Source organism: Etheostoma cragini, chromosome 23, assembly GCF_013103735.1.
Source record: "Etheostoma cragini isolate CJK2018 chromosome 23, CSU_Ecrag_1.0, whole genome shotgun sequence".
NCBI lineage: Eukaryota > Metazoa > Chordata > Actinopteri > Perciformes > Percidae > Etheostoma > Etheostoma cragini.
In genome coordinates, this window is record NC_048429.1 from 11,297,310 (window position 1) to 11,315,935 (window position 18,626).

An 18,626-nucleotide genomic window follows, 5' to 3' on the forward strand; every position below is an offset into this window, starting at 1 on the left:
CTTCCACATCATTGCATTCTGTTTTTATTCACAATTTGTACAGTGTCCCAACTTTTTTGGAATCGGGTTTGTATGTGTGTGTGTGTACGGTGATAGTATATTGGGTTTGTGCAGAAAAGCGTGCCTCTGTGTGGAAGTGGCCTATTAAGGTTTGTAGAATACTTGATGGAGTCACAAAGGTGAGGGTCGCTGAAGTGCTTTCCACCTTTACTGCCTTTATTTTGGTAGAAAAATATGGAATAATTTTCAGCTTCCAATATACTTAAAGAGCTTTTTTTCTCCCTTTTATACACTGTCAGCATCATAATGCATATATTTCTACACATGAAATTGTGTAAATGGCGTTTCCCTGGGTTAAAATTGACCACCAGCTACATTCAGCTATGTTTATACACAATGTAAAGTGACATATTTCATTGTTGGGCATGAGATGGACACAGCTGGGGCTGTTTCTGCAGCAATGGAATTGCTACCAATATCTACGCTCAATTTCCCTTAGAGAATATCGCAAGCGGCTCTCGACAGAATGTGGCATAAATCTATTAATTTCCCCACGTAATGCCGATTGACAGATGTAGAGGTTTTCTCAGCTACAAATGGAGGAGAAATCGTAAAATATTAATATTCAGATGTATTGCTTTAGTTTGAGTTGAAACCCTTGAGGGGGAATGCTGTCTAATTTATTCCCCCCCCTCAGTGTTCCAACTCTAATTGGACTTTTCTAATGATTAACTGAGCTACTCCATGGCGAGGACTCAATCCCTGCAGCCCAACGAAAACATTGCCATCAATCGTAGAAGATTATTGATTCTTTTTGCGGCATTTTTCTGGTGGTCTTTGTTTTAGAATTATTACCTTGCAATTATTGCATATGTGCCATTTAGTACATCGCTTATGAACGGTGTAATAACGTTTATCTAATAAAATGTTTTTATCATTATCCATCTGCGTTGCATGGTTTAATAAAAGAGGAATCTGATAGCACGTACAGTGTACACTAATATATTCTATCTGGATAAAGATTGCCACCTGAGGATGTTTGGCTGGAATAATAACACGCCTTGTTTTATTGAGCATAGTCGACAAGCTGTAGTTTCATGCATTTATTGACCGATGGACGTGTGTGACATGTTTGAAGAGGCATCTCTCTAACTGTCATCTGCCTCTGTCTCTTTGGAGATAAACAGTAGTGTCTTTGGGAGAGGAACCATGCTGATCTTTGTTGCGAACCTTTCAGTCCCTTATTTTTATGCGCGTTTTTCTCAGTGGTAGATTTGAAAGAAGATTTTGAGCCGGGCCTTTCATTGGCTCGTCGTCTTGCCTCTTTGAGCACTCTAAAGCAGATAAAAAAGGATTAACATAATCTAAAGACCCATCACAAGTGTTTATGGAATGCCTAACAGCAGGGAACGTAGCGTTAAATATTGGATCACACACACACACACACACACACACAATTCATTCAAAGCAGATCAGGCCATTTCTCATCTTATCTGTTGCCTTTCTGATGGACATTTCTGAAAATGCAAATAAAATGCGGGTCTAAAACCCATAATCTATAAATTTGATGTAGCTGAAGAAACATGATCTGTAACAGGACAGGAATAAATACGATTTGAAAAAAGCTTTCAAGATTTGAGACCAAAATTGGCCATTAAATCACAGTTAAAAAGAATCCTTTGATCGCACCATTTGACAGTGTCATTCTTTTTTTCTGGTCCCTGAACTTGATATAAATATCCCAACAACAAAGACCCAGACAGGAGCACTACACCCCATTTGAGCTGGATGTTAGTTTGGTTATTTACTCCGTTTGTTCGTCAACGTTTTTTTGAGGATTCAACTAAAAAGTGTGGACACTTATTCACTGTGTCAGCCCAGCGGGGATTCAGGTGACACTGCTGTGCAGTAAGCCTACAGCTTCAGCTCCTGGTGTGTGCGTAAAAGATGTTCTGCATTTTGTCTCCACGCAGGCCTTCTTCGTGAAGGACTACATTATGAATCACCCAGAGGATGGCGAGAAGATCGGCCGACTGAGAGAACTCATGTTTGAACAGGTCTGTCATAAGAAATGTATACTGAACATTTCAGTCAAATGTATGCTCATAAATGTGTTTTAAATGCACAGGAAACAACTAAAAACATGAAGATCAGGAATAGACCACCATTTATGTAACAGCATGTTTATCCTCTATTCAGGAAACTGAAATCCTAATAGTACCAATGGTAGTGTGCCAGTTCATTCCTGACCTTGGAGACGGTGTGTGACAAAACACTCTCAACTCAAGGTCCCCTTACTTCTTCTAGAGTTTTCTCAGTCCGCAAATGAAGGTTTTATGATGTTGTCGAAAGCACCAGAGGAAGTAGAGTAGAGTAAAATACCGGATATTTAAAGAAGCAGGCCTGTGTCTGAGTGTCAAAAAAATATATATATATATATTTTATTTTTATTTCATTTTTTTATAATTGTGACCAAGATAAGTGGCATTTTGTTTAGAGTACCTGTTTAGGTGAAAATAATCAACTGCCAGTATTGATTATTTTCACCTACACATGTAATATAAACACACATTTTTGGCAATGATCCCTTTCTCTGTTTGTTAAATAATTGTGACCAAGATAAGTGGCATTTTTCTGGTGGAGAATTATATAAATGCACTTTTAACGTATGGGTTATTATTTAATTTATTGGTCCAGCTTTAGTAACCCTATCAGGTGAGATTAGTTCTAGATTATTCTCCGTAGTGGGAATTGTTGCACTGAATTAGTCAACTTGCAGACTAATTTTAACCACGCCTGGAACAAATTATTTACACAGATGATGTAGGAATAAATGTTACCATAGGTTGTTTGTAATACCCAGAGATGTTAACCAGCTTTTGTTTTGCAGGCACACATTCTGGAGTACGGCCTCGCTGTGCACGAGAAGTTTGTTCCCCAGGACATGAGACCTCTCCACAAGAAATTAGTGGACCAGTTTCATCTGATGAAATCCAGTCTCGGCATACAGGTATGCCAGAAGCTGAGACGTGGTGACACTTCAGTACAATTAAAAAAATCAATTGCAAATTATTTCACCCTTGTTTAATCAATGTGGGATTCACATTTTAGGTTAAATAGAAGTTAAGTAGAAGTAATAATGATTTTCCTCAAATCAGTCATTAACGTGCACGCTGTTTGTGAAGCCTACCGCTGTGTTTCGACTTCTAAATGATATAACCTCCAAGCTCACCCCTCATTAAACACACTTCCTTTATCTGAATATGTGTGTATTTTATTTACACACTTACACCGGTACGAGTAAGCATTTAATCATGTGCACTGCCTCTTCTCCATTGTAAAACCCCAGGAGTTTCCTGCTTATGTGCGAGCAAGCCCAGTGCACTTCACCAACGGGAGCCCACGGACATGCAGGAACTCTGTGCCCAACATCATCAGCCCAGACGGTGGCAGAGGGGTTGCCAGGCGCAGGTGATGACCTCCTTTGTCTAATGATGTTATGTTTTTATTTCTTTTTCCCTAGAATATAACAAAAAACACCCGAAAAGTTCCTATACTTTAGCTTTAAATTCATCCTTCATATCTTCTCACCTTTTTTGCTTTCTCTTTATGTGCTGCCTTTTTGTATCCCCACCTCACCTCAAACACCATGCGCTGTGCCTTTGCTCTCTTCTTCATCCGTTCTTTACCAGTGTGGCTCCATCTGGGCATACAATAAGTGTGTGCGTCTGGCTGGCACCCACAGGGATGTTTCTGTGTGGCTGCTGCCAAGCCAGCGGGCAGACTGTGTGCACACATGTGTGTCTGTGTATGTGTTTTTGATGTGTTCAGTGACCCTGCCACTCTTTCTACCTGTGACATTCTGCCTCCATAGTCTGATCCCAGGGGACAAAGCCACACACACAGACACACACCTCAGTCTCCCAGTGACATTTCACATTTTTACTTACTGAGTTTTGATTTTTTTTTTGTTCTCTGTTTGGTACAAAAAACGAGTTAAATTTGTTCTTTAAAAAATCTTTTTGGGTGTCGGCATGCGCTTTAACCTTCCTTGAAAAACCTGGTTGTGTTTGTTCTCTAGCCTTTCTTTTGCACTTTTGCCTTTTGGCTGACAAGTGCTTGATAAAAAGCTATGATTGCTGCATCGATTATCTTTTTATAATCTTGACATTTTCTGTCCTGTTTGTCTTTTTCCCTGCTTGCCTTTTTTGTCTGGCTTTTCATGCTGACTTTTTGGTGAGCCAAACCTCTGAAAGCTAATGAAACAAAATGCCACAACTTATCTTCCTTTACCGAAAGCCACCATAACCCTCTCTCTCCTTGTCTTACTCTCAGTCTCCCCAGCTACCCTGCGGTGAACCGCTACTCCTCGTCCTCTCTGTCGTCTCAGGCCTCCAATGAAGTCAGCAACATCACAGGGCAGTCGGAGAGTTCGGATGAAGTCTTCAACATGCAGGTATTCTCCCTCTCTCTCTCATAGATGCCTTCCCATACATCCACACAGGGGCTTTCAAAGTAAGTAGATTGAGTCCACATCCCAACATGTGCCCTCCTGCTCCCTACAGATTTCACATGCAATACTTTTTAATCCTCCTCATTCCGTTCCACTCTCATCTCTCCTCTCCTCTGACCCTTTCTCTCCAACCGTTCTCTCCGCTTGTTCAGCGCTTTGCTTGGCCAAGCAAATTGTCGTGATTATATCAAATAAGGAAAAAAGGGCCTTGTGTGGTTCTTCCAGGCAGCTTCCCGGAGTTGGGCAGTAATCTAAAGTGGATTTGGCCAATTCAGAAAGCTGTTGACAACTCCTGGCAAGCTAACTGGCACACCTGCTGGCAGGCCTGGAATAACAGGAAGCAAAGACAACCCAAGAGAAATAAAGGCCGTTGTCAGGGATCTGACTGAACCGATCATCCGAGCGTGATAGCTTTTATTTTTTTGGCAAATACAAATCACTGAACAATGATCCTACAGACATTTTAGAACATTTCAGTCACAAAGTGCCTTAAGCCTGTAACCCCCACTGTCCTGGAGACAGGAGTCAGTTGCAGACTCTGCAATGGATTGAACATGGATTCCTTTCAATGAGTGTCTAATCTGTTCTCATCTGTCGACAATAACATACAAACCACTTTTCATGTCCGTACGGTCAATATGACCCCATAGTCGTTCAGCTTAGTCTTGTGGTCATTGTATGGTCTCCAGACCAAAAGAACTCAAGCACCTAACCACCTGTAAAAGCATAACATGTTGTTTTAATACATATTAACACGATAAATCAGGTGTTAATTATTGAGCTACTGTATTTATTCCATATGTGAAAGATAATTTTTATAATGTTCCAGTTCATGTTGGTAATGTTGTTGTTGTCGTTGTCATCCCACCTACAGCCCAGTCCGTCTACCTCAAGCCTCAGCTCCAACCATTCTGCCTCGCCCAATGTCACCAGCTCTGCCCCCTCCAGTGCCAGAGGTGAGTCTGGACTGGACTTACAGAAAGCACAATTTTTTTATTTTTTTACAATGTTATACACTGTAGGCTTTTAACTGATAGTTCAGTCCAGAGTGACTTACACAGAGGAAGAAGACAGAGGTTCAGCTGGACACACTGAACACGGGGGTTGAACCTTTGACCTTTCAGTGACACAGTATTCTCTCAAACCACTGCAGCGTCCTGTCTGGTGAGGTCAGCGAGGTTTGACGACTAGCTGTGGAACACGAACAGGAGAGGTTGATGGGGTCAAATAAAGAGAACAGTGAGGAGAGAAGGTTGAAGGGAAAGTTAGAGACTAAAAAATAGAGGGAATACAAAATGAGCTGAGATGGAAATGAAAGGTGCTGAGACGTGGAGACAAATGCTGTTAAAAGAAACATGGAGCGAGAGAGTAAGATTACAGATTACAGCTCTGTGGATTATCCCTTTTGGACCTCAATACAATCTCCAGTCCATCCCGGGCCATCCAAGGCTCCTCTACAGTGTTGAATATGTAAAGAACTAACGCCTTCTCTGTCTGTCCTCTTATCTCGCTGTGTTCGAATGTGCAAACGTGTTCCTGCCTGATGCACATCATAAAAAGAAAGGATATATGAAGACGTTTATGGAAGCTTATACACTCCCCTTTGGCAAGCTGCTGGCAGCGGGTAGCGCCCTTATAAAAGTGGCCTCTGTCTGCCCATAAAGCCAGTAGAGAATTATTGCTTGTGTGGTCTTATCTGAATGAGAGCCAGAGGTGGGTATCTCATACTCATATGATAGCCTTCCAAGTGCTATCACATTCACTAATGGATCGAAATCTACACAGTGGCTAATATCAGATGAGGGGAAGTGCTGTGAAAATGGTGTGAGTGAGTATTTTGGGTTGTGTTTTTATATTTCTCTCGGAGTGTGTCTAGGTTTAGCATGTGTCTCTTTCTGTTGTTACTGTGTGTGAGGAGAGTGAGGGTGTGTGGGTGGGGGGGTGGGGGGGCAGGTCATTTATCATGTCGTAGAGCTAGTGAGGCTGAAAGAAAGGTAGAAATGCTTAGAGGGAGAAAGAGAGAGATTGGCCTTTCCTGATTGCCAGTATTTGTGGGTAATAGTCTAACACCTTGCTGCTATTTGGTCCCTTATGTGTTGCACATGCTCCTGTGTGTGTGTGTGTGTGTGTGTGTTTGTGTGTGTGTTACCAGCCTAAGATCTCATAATGTCCATTTCAGGTTCACCACAGATGGCAGAGAAACACAAGCATTCCAGAGAAAATGCCTGCCTGTCTCCACGAGAGAGACCGGTCAGCGCCATCTTTCCCAACCCTCTGGACCCTGCACAGGTTCACACACACACACATACACACAGAGTGTGTGGGTGGGCGGTATATCCAGAAGGAATGGCATAGTATAGCCCTTTATCGAATATGGCTAAACTTCTGCAACTGTCACCCTTAGGGCAAAACAAATAGATATTTGCATGCAAAGAAAAAGTGGATAAAAAATAGAACCAGACAAATTAGTTTTGGGCCTATTTGTGATTGAACAATGAGGAAATACGTCTGCTAGTAAGAGGAAAGTATGTTTTACAGATAAAAGCAATTGAAGACATTGTTTCTTCAGGCACTGATTATTCGCTCTGCTAATGCAAAGCCAGCAGTAGAAAGACACACAAACTAAATGTGTATCTAAACCGTTTTGTGAAATGGAATACTAGGAAAAAAAATCGAATTTGCCAACTAAAATTAAAATGTTATGGTTCCACGTGTGGCGTCATGTAGGCCTTTAGCATATAAGCGCACCCAAAGAATCACAACAGAGTTATGGATCGGGACGAGCTATTTCAAGCACCACTGGTTGTTGTTCCAGGTCATTTTCTCCAGACTATGCAAGGTGACTCCCGGGTGAATCTCTGGCATGTACTTCTGTTGAATCATCAGTACATACTGTAAGATGCTTAATGGGGTCATAAAATATATATTTGATAAACAGTTGCAGTACAACACTGTACATAAAAGCATAAGTGGAGAAGTTAATTATGACTCCCAAAGTGCATCCAGTCATCCAATCTAAAATTCTGTTATGGGCACCGTTGACAGTGGATGGAAGCTTAAAGCGCTCAAATTAGACTTTTTGGATTTTTCCTTTTGCTTTATTGTGTTATATAATGTATTTTTGTGCACGTTTTAGGCTTACAAAGTGTAAAAGCCCAAAGTCCACCCCAAAGGGACTTGCCATCTTCCAGAGAAAACACCGCTCTAAAAAGCTCTATTGTAGTCCTGCATTTACTTCCGGGACGATCGTGCGTCACTTTGCAACATGTTATAATGCTCGCCTAGCTGCTAGCATGGCACGCCCTCATACTCTGCTTCAGACTAGCTAGTAGTCCTTACCTAGCTACTGCGCACGTGTGGCTCCCAACAAAGATGGAACAGAAGTGTGATGCCTCGCTCTGTAGGTAAAATAGAGAGCTCAACACACAGGGGGAGAAGAGGAGCTGCAACAATGTGCAGTACAACAAAAATATGGTGTTTTTTAAATGAAACCATGTAAACTTACTCTAGTACAACCTCTAAATACAATTATGAACCTGAAAATGAACATAACATGAGCATTTTAAGATTACAGCAATGCAAAAACTGATAGTGTTTGGAATTCACTACAGCTCTTCTCCATAGCAACAGGGGCCAAGGGTCATGGGCTTTGTAGCATTGAGAGCCATCTCTGTATCTATATGAAGTATCATCTAGGATATATATATATAGTGGAATAACATTTCACTATACTGTAGGCAGATGGACATATCTGCCCTGGGTGTGCTATTTTTTTTTCTTAGAAGGGTAACGGTAAAGCAACACAAAAACAAATTCTGACTCTGTAAAGCTCCTACAGATGGTTGCATTCTACTCAGTTGTGTTTACTTGTCTCCACCTGTCTTCTGAATGTGTGATTTTGACAAAATCTACATATGTGTTGACACTTTTCTCATTAAAGGCATGTTTGCACAACAGCTGCCCATAATGTACATGCTGAGGCAGAAATCAAGGTCACCTATGTATTATAAACCATATATTGATGGGACAAATTGGCTCCTAGAAGAGGGCACATGTCATGATGTCTTTTGTAGCTGAGAATAGGAGTAGCAGTTGAGCTTTGCCTCATTTTCGGTTAGAGCCGTACCAGCACAGCAAGAACAAGAGCTGACAAGAACATGATTTTGCAGTGTCTTCTCTAGCTGAAGAGCAGTATGTAACACAATCACACACCCCGTCCTCAGTGGCAAAGCTACTGGAACAGAAAAAGGAGGGGGGTGTTTTTTGAGGCCTTTTATCTTTTAAGTCTACAGATGAATAGATGTTGGGAGGTTTCACAATTATTTCCAACCTGAGAGGTGTGAAGGACCATTTATTAGCTGCTAATCTAACATTGAATATTGAAAATATGAATTGACTTTTCTCACTTACTGTAATTAGAGGAACAAGGTAAAAAAATTAGTTACATAATTTTGAGGATGGGTTGAAGTGCTCACGCACAAGTAGACATAAAGGTCACTACGCATTCAACACTCTTTCTCTGTTTTATTCTACTGGATTTGTGAGGGGAAGATTTCACACCTTGATATTTATTTTAACCGTCCAATATTCAATTATTCTTCTCTTTGTTAAAGCTGGCATTTACCTATGTTCTCTCAAATACACTGGCTCACGCTGTACATGTTTGACAGTCACTTGGACTATTTCTTTTTTTTGTGCAGAGAGCTCCTTCTCATCAGATAGGCGATACCACTTTACCAAGGAGTGACCCCAACCTCTCAGCACCAGACAAAGGTAAAACGCTATGTTTTAGCTTATTTGTTTAAAGCCTTCTCTTCTATGCACCCATCCACATTCAGAAACCCTTGAAATACACTCTCACCTTCCAGGGCATCCCCTCCAGCAGAATAATAATGCCAAAGTGTAGTGTGCATTTTTTATTATTAGTATTATAAGTCTTTTTAGTTCTCCTTACTGTTAGCACAGTAATGCAGAGTTACTGCTGCAGCTGGTATCTTCTCTATTACTTATTGACGCTTACACTACCGTCAAGGGTGGCGGTCATCTGTCCAGACATGCAGTGTGTGTGACAGTTTGACTGTGGAGTGACTTGAGGCATCTGTCTTCATACAGCTGCATCAGGGAGCTCCGCAGGACACACACAAACAAACATATTTACTCACACACACATGCTAGGCTCCATTTTTCAACTTCTACGCATTGGCCTTACAGACTGTCTAGATTGCAGTTTTTCATCTTCCGTTATCCTAAAAGTGTTATAAAATGGCGGGTACTATTCCTGCAATGCTGATGGACCTGTGGGACATTCATATGTATGAATTCATATCTATTAGTTAAGCCCCCTGGTTGTCATTTTGCTCAGAATAGTCAAGGAGAGATGTATATTTCTCGCATTTTCTGGAAAAAATATGCCTGAATTGATTGCTTTTCTGTAAAATGCACTCATACATCAGTTCTGCTCACGAACACTGGGAAATAATTAGGGAGGATTGCACAGGAGACACCTTAAAATAAATAGTGAAGAGCGTGAATGTGATAGCTTCCTCGAGACTCACACACCAAAACACACCTTTCCATGTGAGTCGAGTGCGATCTGTAAATAATGCAGTGAGAGATAGATGAACTGCCACAATATGGTGACATGACACCTTTATGCATATGACAATGACAAAAGGTGCGATAATTGACACAATACCCGCAATTGTATAAAAGTGTTGTTTGCCACATCTTCTGCCTTGAACGTGAAATCATAACTCCAAATAATGTAGTGTTGTAACGCCTAGACTCTAGTTTGCAGTTAAATGCAAATGAAGCCTTTTCACTTACAGGGTCCAGAGGCCACACACAACCACAACTTCATTAACCCTTACCTTACCGATCACCCTGACTGGGATTTTAATAATGTTACATAGTTACATTTCACTTCTTCACTCGAAGTAGCTCCTAGACTTGATGTTGCTACTTCAGAGGTTTTAAGTGTGATTGAATGTGACCTTTAAACCTGAAGAACAGTCAGAGATTTCTACCAGATGTAGTGTTGGTTTGATGGTGCATTTGTGTTGTATTGTATTACCCTGTTTTCACACCAAATGTGCAAGTGGGGTATTGTACAGAAAAACAACATTATTTTTCTCTTTTCTATCCGCGGCATCTTTATGGGATGAAAAACAATACTCTGATGAAATTCTTTTTGGAATTTTGCCAGCGAATTAAAAAATAAACAATAATAGAAATGTGAACTAATTACTGTTTTATACAAAGTGTCATGTAAGGTCAGTGACCTGCACGCATTTTCCATTGTATGCTCCTAAATAGTAAACAAGAATATTCTCGATTGGCCACAAATATCATTTCTTCGGTGATTTTTTTAGCTGCTCAACTTTTGGCAACATCTTGCATTTCTATGCCATCTCTCTGCCAGTAATGCTAGCTAATGTTACTTTTTCCCTGTAAAAACAAAGAAACTGAATCATCTCCTGTACCTCTAATAAAAAATACATGAAAGGCAGGACAAAAAGAAAGGAGGGGGTGGGGGCAGAGCAACAACAAACAGCTGGAACACGTCAATGATTGAGAAACGCCTCAGAATTCCCGGAAGCCATAATGATTCAAAAGGTATCATAAAAAATGAGACTAAATTGTCACTGACTAATACACAGACTGAACTGTGCTCTCGTGGGCTGCTGAGGGAGCCATAGCAGCGAGCACTGTTCATATTCTTTTTTAAGTTCATTTAATTGTAATTCCAAATGCGCTGACCTCCACATTGCTCGTCCAGCAGAATTCTAACAGTGTCAGGAGGCATAAATGATGATGTCACCTGTTCAATAAGACTAAAAGAAAATTTGTCCTTTTTGTGCATCTCTGAGCTCCCAAGTCATGTTACTCTCAGCTCTTACTGCTCCTACTTTGGATAAAAAATCTCAAGCATGGCATACCATATAAGAGAAAAAGAGATTCCCAGGCTAGAAAATGAATATCACTGCTATGTAAAATAGGTTATGCTTAAAGCACCTGAAAACTCAGATTCTGCTTCAAAGATTGCTTTATTGTGATTGGTGCACGCAAGTACGGGACATCACCTTTTTTGAGCCCTGCCTACTTTAAAAAACAAAATGAGTAGAACACAGAGAAAGGGAAACTCGGATATCCGTCACTGTTTGGAAGCAGATAGAATGCTCACGTTGGGTCCCATCGCTCATTGTAACAAGCTGACGTATTAGGGGCCTTTTAACAGAATGCGCTTCATCCTACACTCAGTTTCTGGAAAAGTGTGCACTGTCGCACATTTGGTGTGTCACTGCAGATTGTTTTTTTTTAATACAGTACAACCAACTGATCAATGTTATTTCTATTGAGTTTTTTTGGACATCTGACAAACAAACAACGGTACAACAAGGCACATAACTAGAAAGGGGACCTATAATCAAATGTAGTATCTATATTATCCCCAGTCATTAATCCGTACATCCATAGGTGTATGTTTACCCGAAATGCATACAGCAGGTGTTTATCTCAACACCGTATAGTGCAGATGGCACACTACAGGCATTAGGAGTATGTTATCGTATTTGGACAAAACAGAAACGATTTTTTTTTTTTTAAATTTTAAACCAGCTAGTTCACTCCAACCATCCACATCCATATTGTTCTTCTAAAGGAACTGATCATTCTCAATTTGTTTCCAGTCATCAGACCATCCATCTGAAATGTTTTTTTCCATGTTGTCTTGTGTAATCCCATAACATGTTGAGTGACTTGTGATATTTCTGTGTACCGTAAGTGAGGCCCACACCCAGTAGCTGGAGCCTAGACAGTGTCAAAGAAGGCGCTCCATCCTTCTCTGACTCTTTTGGCAAATTGCTATGCCCTCCTGTACCTCCTAGGCCACCGTACTCAGGTAAAGTGGCAGATTGTGGTGACTTTTCCGATGAAGAATGATACTAATTTTCCACTCCAACTTTTGACACCTGGTTCTTCCTCCACCTCCTCCTACTACGACATTTCCCCATCTGAGGCTCTCAGCTACTGTTTTCTGGATTACTGTTCCTATATTCTTCCACATACATAATGGCAACTGCTGTTTATTCACTAACTCGCTTGAAATGCTGATATTCGCTAGGATGACATGTGTAATTTGAGCTGAGAACAAGGCGGAAAATCTCTGTGGACTTTCAGGGGGCCAAAGTCAATCCCGATTGAAATTTCCAAAAATTCCTGGATTTGTTTTATGTTACCCTTTCAGCCCTCCATAGAAATGTTACAGTTTTTTTCACCTTCATCTCAAACTGTATTTTAGTTGTTATTTACAGATGCGACAGACTTGACTTATTCCCCAGTGCTTTCTGATATATTGTGCTGCCCAGCAGCGAAATAAGCAGATGGAGTGTTTTTCCTTCTGCCCTCATTGCATAGAGCAGTAACAGCTGTTGGATGTAGAAACAGCTCAAGGCAGCCAAAAGGACCTGCAGAACATCAGTGCATATTTGATTCATTGATGCTTTAAGCCACTGGCTACAAACACAGCTAAATGTGTGTATGTTTGCATGACTCAGGCTGTGTGTCAGCATGGTGAACGGGAGAAAACCTCCTCTAATTTGAATTTGCCCTCTTCTCTCTCTCTCTATCTCTCTCTCTCTCTTTCTCTCTCTCTCTCTTGCTCTCTCTCTCTCTCTCTTTCTCTCTCTCATCTGGTTGTCAGCAGGCTCCTCAGCTAAAAACATGAGGTCGCAGTCTCCCGTCACGTCTAGATCGCCACAAAAGGTTGGTTCTGTTTTTGCCATTCACTTCTTCTGTCCATTTGAGTTTTGGGCCATTTTTTTCATTTCTCTTTCTTTCCCTGAGGCAGCCTGACCTTGCTTAGTGACAGCCTTGGGGCCTTTATCCAGCACTGCTTACGTTTTACTGGCCATCTCCAGGGTCTTTATCCTACTCTGTGTCAACCCGTGGCCGGGGAGCTTTACACTACTGCTCACTGAAGCTGCTAACTGCTCCAGTGCTGCTGATTTTGTAGTTTTTATGACACTGCTGTCCCAAAGAGGACTGGCTGGAGGGCACTCATCATGTTAGCTAAATGTACACCTGGCAGGTGCTAACTGTCCACTGTATTTAATTCAAGCTCTGAGAGGATTTCACCTGGCTTGCTTGCCAGAAATATCCGAAACCAGATGGATGTATTCCACTTTACTACATGTACTTATCAGTAAATTTAAATTTCAAAGACTAAACCATATTGTTTTTTCCCCCTTTACAATTGATGCTATGAGACCTGCAAGTGCTGTACTGAATGTTTTTTTGTCATCTCTCAACTAGCATGTGTACCTCTGCGTGTTTTTATGTTCATCTGTAGTTAAACTGATGCACTTTGTCTCCTAGCTCTGATTTGTTGTCAATGGGATTCTTAGTAGTTAATACCAGTCTGCAAAAGCAGGAGAGGTCCAGTAGAGGTTAACTAAATGCAGAAAGAGCTTTTAAAGAGGGTTAATAAGTTGTTTTAAAACTCTGGTGAACCAAAGTCTGTTTGCCGCTAACTATTATCTTCTTTGCGGGCTTGTCACGAGCAACAGTGCTAAACTCAGCTTGGTTTCAGATCTGATGTCTTCTTACATGTGACAACTTCCAAGAATGCAGTTGTTTGTGGATGTTTGTGTGGTCTGTGTGTGTGAGGCAAAAGTAGAGTGAGAGAACATCTCTGGAAACCAAAGAGTGAGTGACAGCTTGGCACTCAGCATGCTCTGTCAATCAGATTTGTGTTTGGTGGTTAGGTGTGTGCACGTTGGCACATGTGTGTGTGTGTGTGTGTGTGTGTGTGTTTGTGTGGTTGTTCTGTGGCAATAGAACAGACCTGAAGCAAAGTATCGTATCAACGTACCAAGCTGCCCATCACAGCACAGCCAGAGACGGGTCTTCAGTGGATCTCCAGCAGGCCCCATTATCAGGCACATATGTCGAACACACACATCAGTCAGTGCAGCCAGGGGCCCGTTACCTAACAAAACGTCCCAGGACAGTAGCGTACCTGCAGAAAAAACATGGGGCCTGTTTGACAGCCCTGCACTAACTCATCTGCAGAGGGAGAAATTATAATTAGGGGAAGCCTCCCTCTGGAGAAACTGGGTCAGGAATGTAAACAGCGTGTGAGCACTATATATTTTTATTTTGTAACCATTAGGTTTGAAATTAAACAACAATGTGCCCTTAACATTGTCAGAAATGACATTTAAAATGTTAACAAATAAATATAACACAATCCATGCTCATATGATCTTGCATTGCGGATTACTGTCACCCTAAATCCTGCTTCTGTATCCCTTCAACATGGAGTCAAACCTACCACGTAATCTCTATCCTCCCCCCAAAAAATGGGTGGGGAGGGGGGGGCAGATTCAATAGGTTTACATCCCATGTGTGCCAGTAGTTCACCTAGGGGCTAATGAGATTATTCCAATCATAGATACATTAAGAAGGATGACCATGTTCTCTCAAACAAACTCAGCACTATGTAATATACAAAGATTTTCATCATGCTCGCCCTAGATGTGAAAGGTTTGTCAAGTTGTGCACAGCAAATGGATACCTCTCTTTGTGCGTGCCTGGTGTAGCATGAACAATACAACCTTTACTGATCAATTTTATACTGCACTAGATCCAATCAAGTTTTAGCAGAAATAATGGCAGCATGGTGTAATTGCTTAGAAAAACATTTTTGATGAGTGATCTGATTTTTGAGGGGGAAAGTGTGGCATATTGTGTTTTTTACGTCTCGGCGCACAAGGCTGGCTGATGCAGTGTGAAAACCTGGCCCTCTCAATCTGTTCGCTGACTCTTTTTTTTCTCTTTAGTATTTATTGTTTTTGGAAGGCTGTGTCAGCACACATGTTGGAGATAGCAGAATTTTGGGGGGGGGTTAAAATGGTTGGGTGCTTTCCATAATTGTTTATGCACTTTTTTTTTCAAAACGTTAAGTTTTTGCTTCTTTCTCTCTCTTTCTTTGTGAAATGCTAGGTACTTTCACTTCAAGCCACTAAAACTCCTTTAAATGAACAATCTGAGAAGGAAAAACACTCTTTTGTAGAACTTAGGGGTTCAAAAAAGTACAAACCGCTCCAGGGCTACGACTAATTACTATTTTCATTATTGAGAAATCTACCACTACTAAACGTATTGTCCTTTAATTGAATATCTTCAGCTGCCTCACTTAAAAAGGGCAAAAGCCAAAAAAGGTTGTGATAGACTACTGGTCTATAAAGGAAAAAGCTTATTAGATTTTCCACATGAAAGAAAAGGTTGCTGACATTTTTATTTTAATTCTTTCTCTTTTTTCAGACTACAGTGCCACCTTTCACTCCTTCGCCCACCGAGTGCCAGTCCACAAGCCTGGTCTCCAATTCCCCCGTCCTCTCCGGCAGCTACAGCAGTGGCATCTCCTCCCTCAGTCGCTGCAGCGTGTCGGAAGCTTCTGGCACCGAGCTGCCTGCAGGAGATCACCCGTCCCACCCGCTGCCTCCTCCCACCACCTTGCCAAACTCTGTCTCCAGCAGCTCAGACGAGCCAATCCGCAGAGAGAACAAGACACCTCCCCCCTACAGCGTGTACGAGAGGAACAACCCCCGCAGGCCTGTGCCGCTGCCCCACAGCCTATCCATCCCCCCACAAGCGGACCCCCCGGCCCTGCCACCCAAGCCTCACCAGCTCCGCACAGGCAGCATGAAGCTGGACGGAACCTCCGACCCTCGAGTCCCCAGACCAAGGCCTCTGCCCAGGAAGGTGTCCCAGCTATAGGTGCTAGTTCAGGTCCAGGTCTGGAGAAGAAACACACTGGCGTATTTTGCACTTTTCTACTGGGCACTCACTTGTTTTTTGTGATCTTCAGTTAAGCATTCCTGACTTACACTCTATAAAAAGACACAGGCCTATAGATTAACAGGCAGTCAAAAAAAACTGGAGAAACTGTCAAATAATGTAAGTTTCTTTTTGTATTTACTAGAGGGCATTGCATTGACTTTGACTTGGTCATTCCGCACTTTTAGCTCTAGTATGTATAATAGGTCACCACGGTCAGTCGCAACATATGTTTACCAGAACACTCTAGAAAAACACAGTTTTGATAGATGTAATAATCTCAAATATATGTATATTGGTATATATATGAGAATTGTTTTTGCCTTAAGTATTGGAAACAGAGTCTTTTATCTGTCATTATTGCACGTTTTATTTTTTTTTAACGACTCCGTACATTTGTATACTATATGGCTAAAAAGGTGCTAGAGGCCTCGAGTATGCATTTCAGTGAAGTGTAGTAGAAACGGGTGTGTTCCCACAGTCATATCCACACAAGCGATGGTACAAAAAAAGTTAACAATGCTAACAAAAATGTGTTGTGATTCAATGAAAAAAATGCTGTAATACCTGCCAGCTTTAAAATTCTGATGGAAATGACCTTTTCATGCAGTGATACATCAAGTTTGATAAAGGTAACTTGGGCACAATAATGACAGCAATTTTGAGGCTAATTTAATGCCACATGGTTACATGTAAATCTAGAAAAGTTTTTAGTGGGATGTTTTCTAACAACCCACCCTACTGCCGTTTCCTCTTACCAAAAATTGCCCCCATTAACAATGAAATCACGAGCCTGGACCAAACACACGGGAAAACGCTGGTGCAATTGCATATTTAGAAGCTTTGCTTTTGACCATTGCCATTCATGTGAACACACCCTATCCCTCTCGCATGATGTACATGACAACAGATCTTTTGGGGGGAGGGGGGGGTACCAAGTATTGTGCCAAAGGAAAATCTAAAATGTGCTGTAAAGAAACCTTTTTGAACTAGGACCTGGAATCAAGAAGCTTGGATATGCTCAAGTAAAACCATATTTTGAAGAATGAATTTTTAATGTGATTTTACCCGGAAATCCGGATTCAACTGTAATCTACTGAGCAGATGTGATTTAAGACAAGCACAAACCAGACTTTATCATCTGTATAACATTATTATGAACTTTGGTAATTGGAATTTCACTGTCAGCAGTCACCTTAAAACACACGAGGACTGACGCTCTATTGAAGAAATATTTACAAACTAATCATTGTCAAATATTTGTACAGTTGAGATGTACTTTGTGTTTAATTAAAAAAGATGGACGTGAGTTGGCTGCACTATAAATAGTTGCTCAGTTCAACCACGTTGCATTGCTGCAGTGAAGTAAGTTTTCTGTGGCAAGCACATTTCACATTGTTTTGTAAAAAAGAGACATCAGATATTCATCAATCTTAACTTTTCCGTGCACCATTTTCTTTTTGGGGAGGGTTAGCTTTAGTATTGTTTGTATTTTTCATTTTTGTATGGTTAATTTACTGTTTTGATTTGTTGTGAATTTTTGAGATTAAATATTCACATTGAGAACCTGTAAATTATATGATGAGATTAATGTAAGAATACCAAATATAAAATGTGTGTATTACAACTAATGTAAATATTGTGTTTTTAACAAAATGTAGCTATAACAATTTACAGCTTTGAATGTAATGTTGAAGCAGCAAATTATTATAAATGTTCAAACTTTTATGGTTTTGTGAGTGTAGAAAAACTAAGGTCATGCATAATGACACCTAACACATTTACAAGTTCAATAAACTGCAACCTATGTAATACAAATGGACTTATTGACAGATTTCTATGACATTTTGGAGATTCGTGACTTAGAAGTTGTCTTCTTTTATGTGGTATTTAGGTTTCTCATACGCAAAACACTCTCTCAGTGCTGCAAAGATCATAAGAGAGGAGACATAATGCACCGCCAAGAATTAACTGGCTCCATTCCTGTTCTGGAAGGTAGAAGGAAGTGATTTAAGTGAGGTCTAGTAATTGTTGGCAGGGAATCACATGGAATCTAAATCTTTTACCATTTGAAACTAAGCACAATCAGGGAGGAAGGTTTTTATACTTAAATTTAACATTATATTCAAACTTGCTAAGGTGAATACTTTATCGTTTTCTTAGTTCTTTGAATTGGGACAAACCATAGACTTTATAAAATAGGGACAAGCTAAAAGAGATTGACCCACTGATCAGGTATGAACAGAAGGGTAATTTGGGGCAGATGGAGTCC

At 40.8% G+C, this 18,626-nt stretch overlaps 1 protein-coding gene across 7 annotated transcripts in view; it reads left to right on the top strand.

The window, feature by feature from the left end:
- dock4b (dedicator of cytokinesis 4b) overlaps positions 1-18,172 on the top strand; it is a 115,124-nt gene extending 96,952 nt beyond the window's left edge. The window contains exons 44-53 of one of the 7 annotated variants that reach the window (XM_034863227.1): positions 1,974-2,057; positions 2,891-3,010; positions 3,350-3,471; positions 4,336-4,456; positions 5,388-5,469; positions 6,693-6,802; positions 9,214-9,286; positions 12,297-12,413; positions 13,215-13,276; positions 15,839-18,172. In XM_034863227.1, the coding sequence (XP_034719118.1) occupies positions 1,974-2,057; positions 2,891-3,010; positions 3,350-3,471; positions 4,336-4,456; positions 5,388-5,469; positions 6,693-6,802; positions 9,214-9,286; positions 12,297-12,413; positions 13,215-13,276; positions 15,839-16,294 (1,347 nt within the window). In that variant the 3' untranslated portion in view covers positions 16,295-18,172. The remainder of the gene's footprint in view (positions 1-1,973; positions 2,058-2,890; positions 3,011-3,349; positions 3,472-4,335; positions 4,457-5,387; positions 5,470-6,692; positions 6,803-9,213; positions 9,287-12,296; positions 12,414-13,214; positions 13,277-15,838) is intronic. The other 6 variants (XM_034863228.1, XM_034863229.1, XM_034863231.1 and 3 more) reach the window with 6 other exon arrangements.
- The last annotated feature ends 454 nt before the right edge of the window (positions 18,173-18,626 follow it).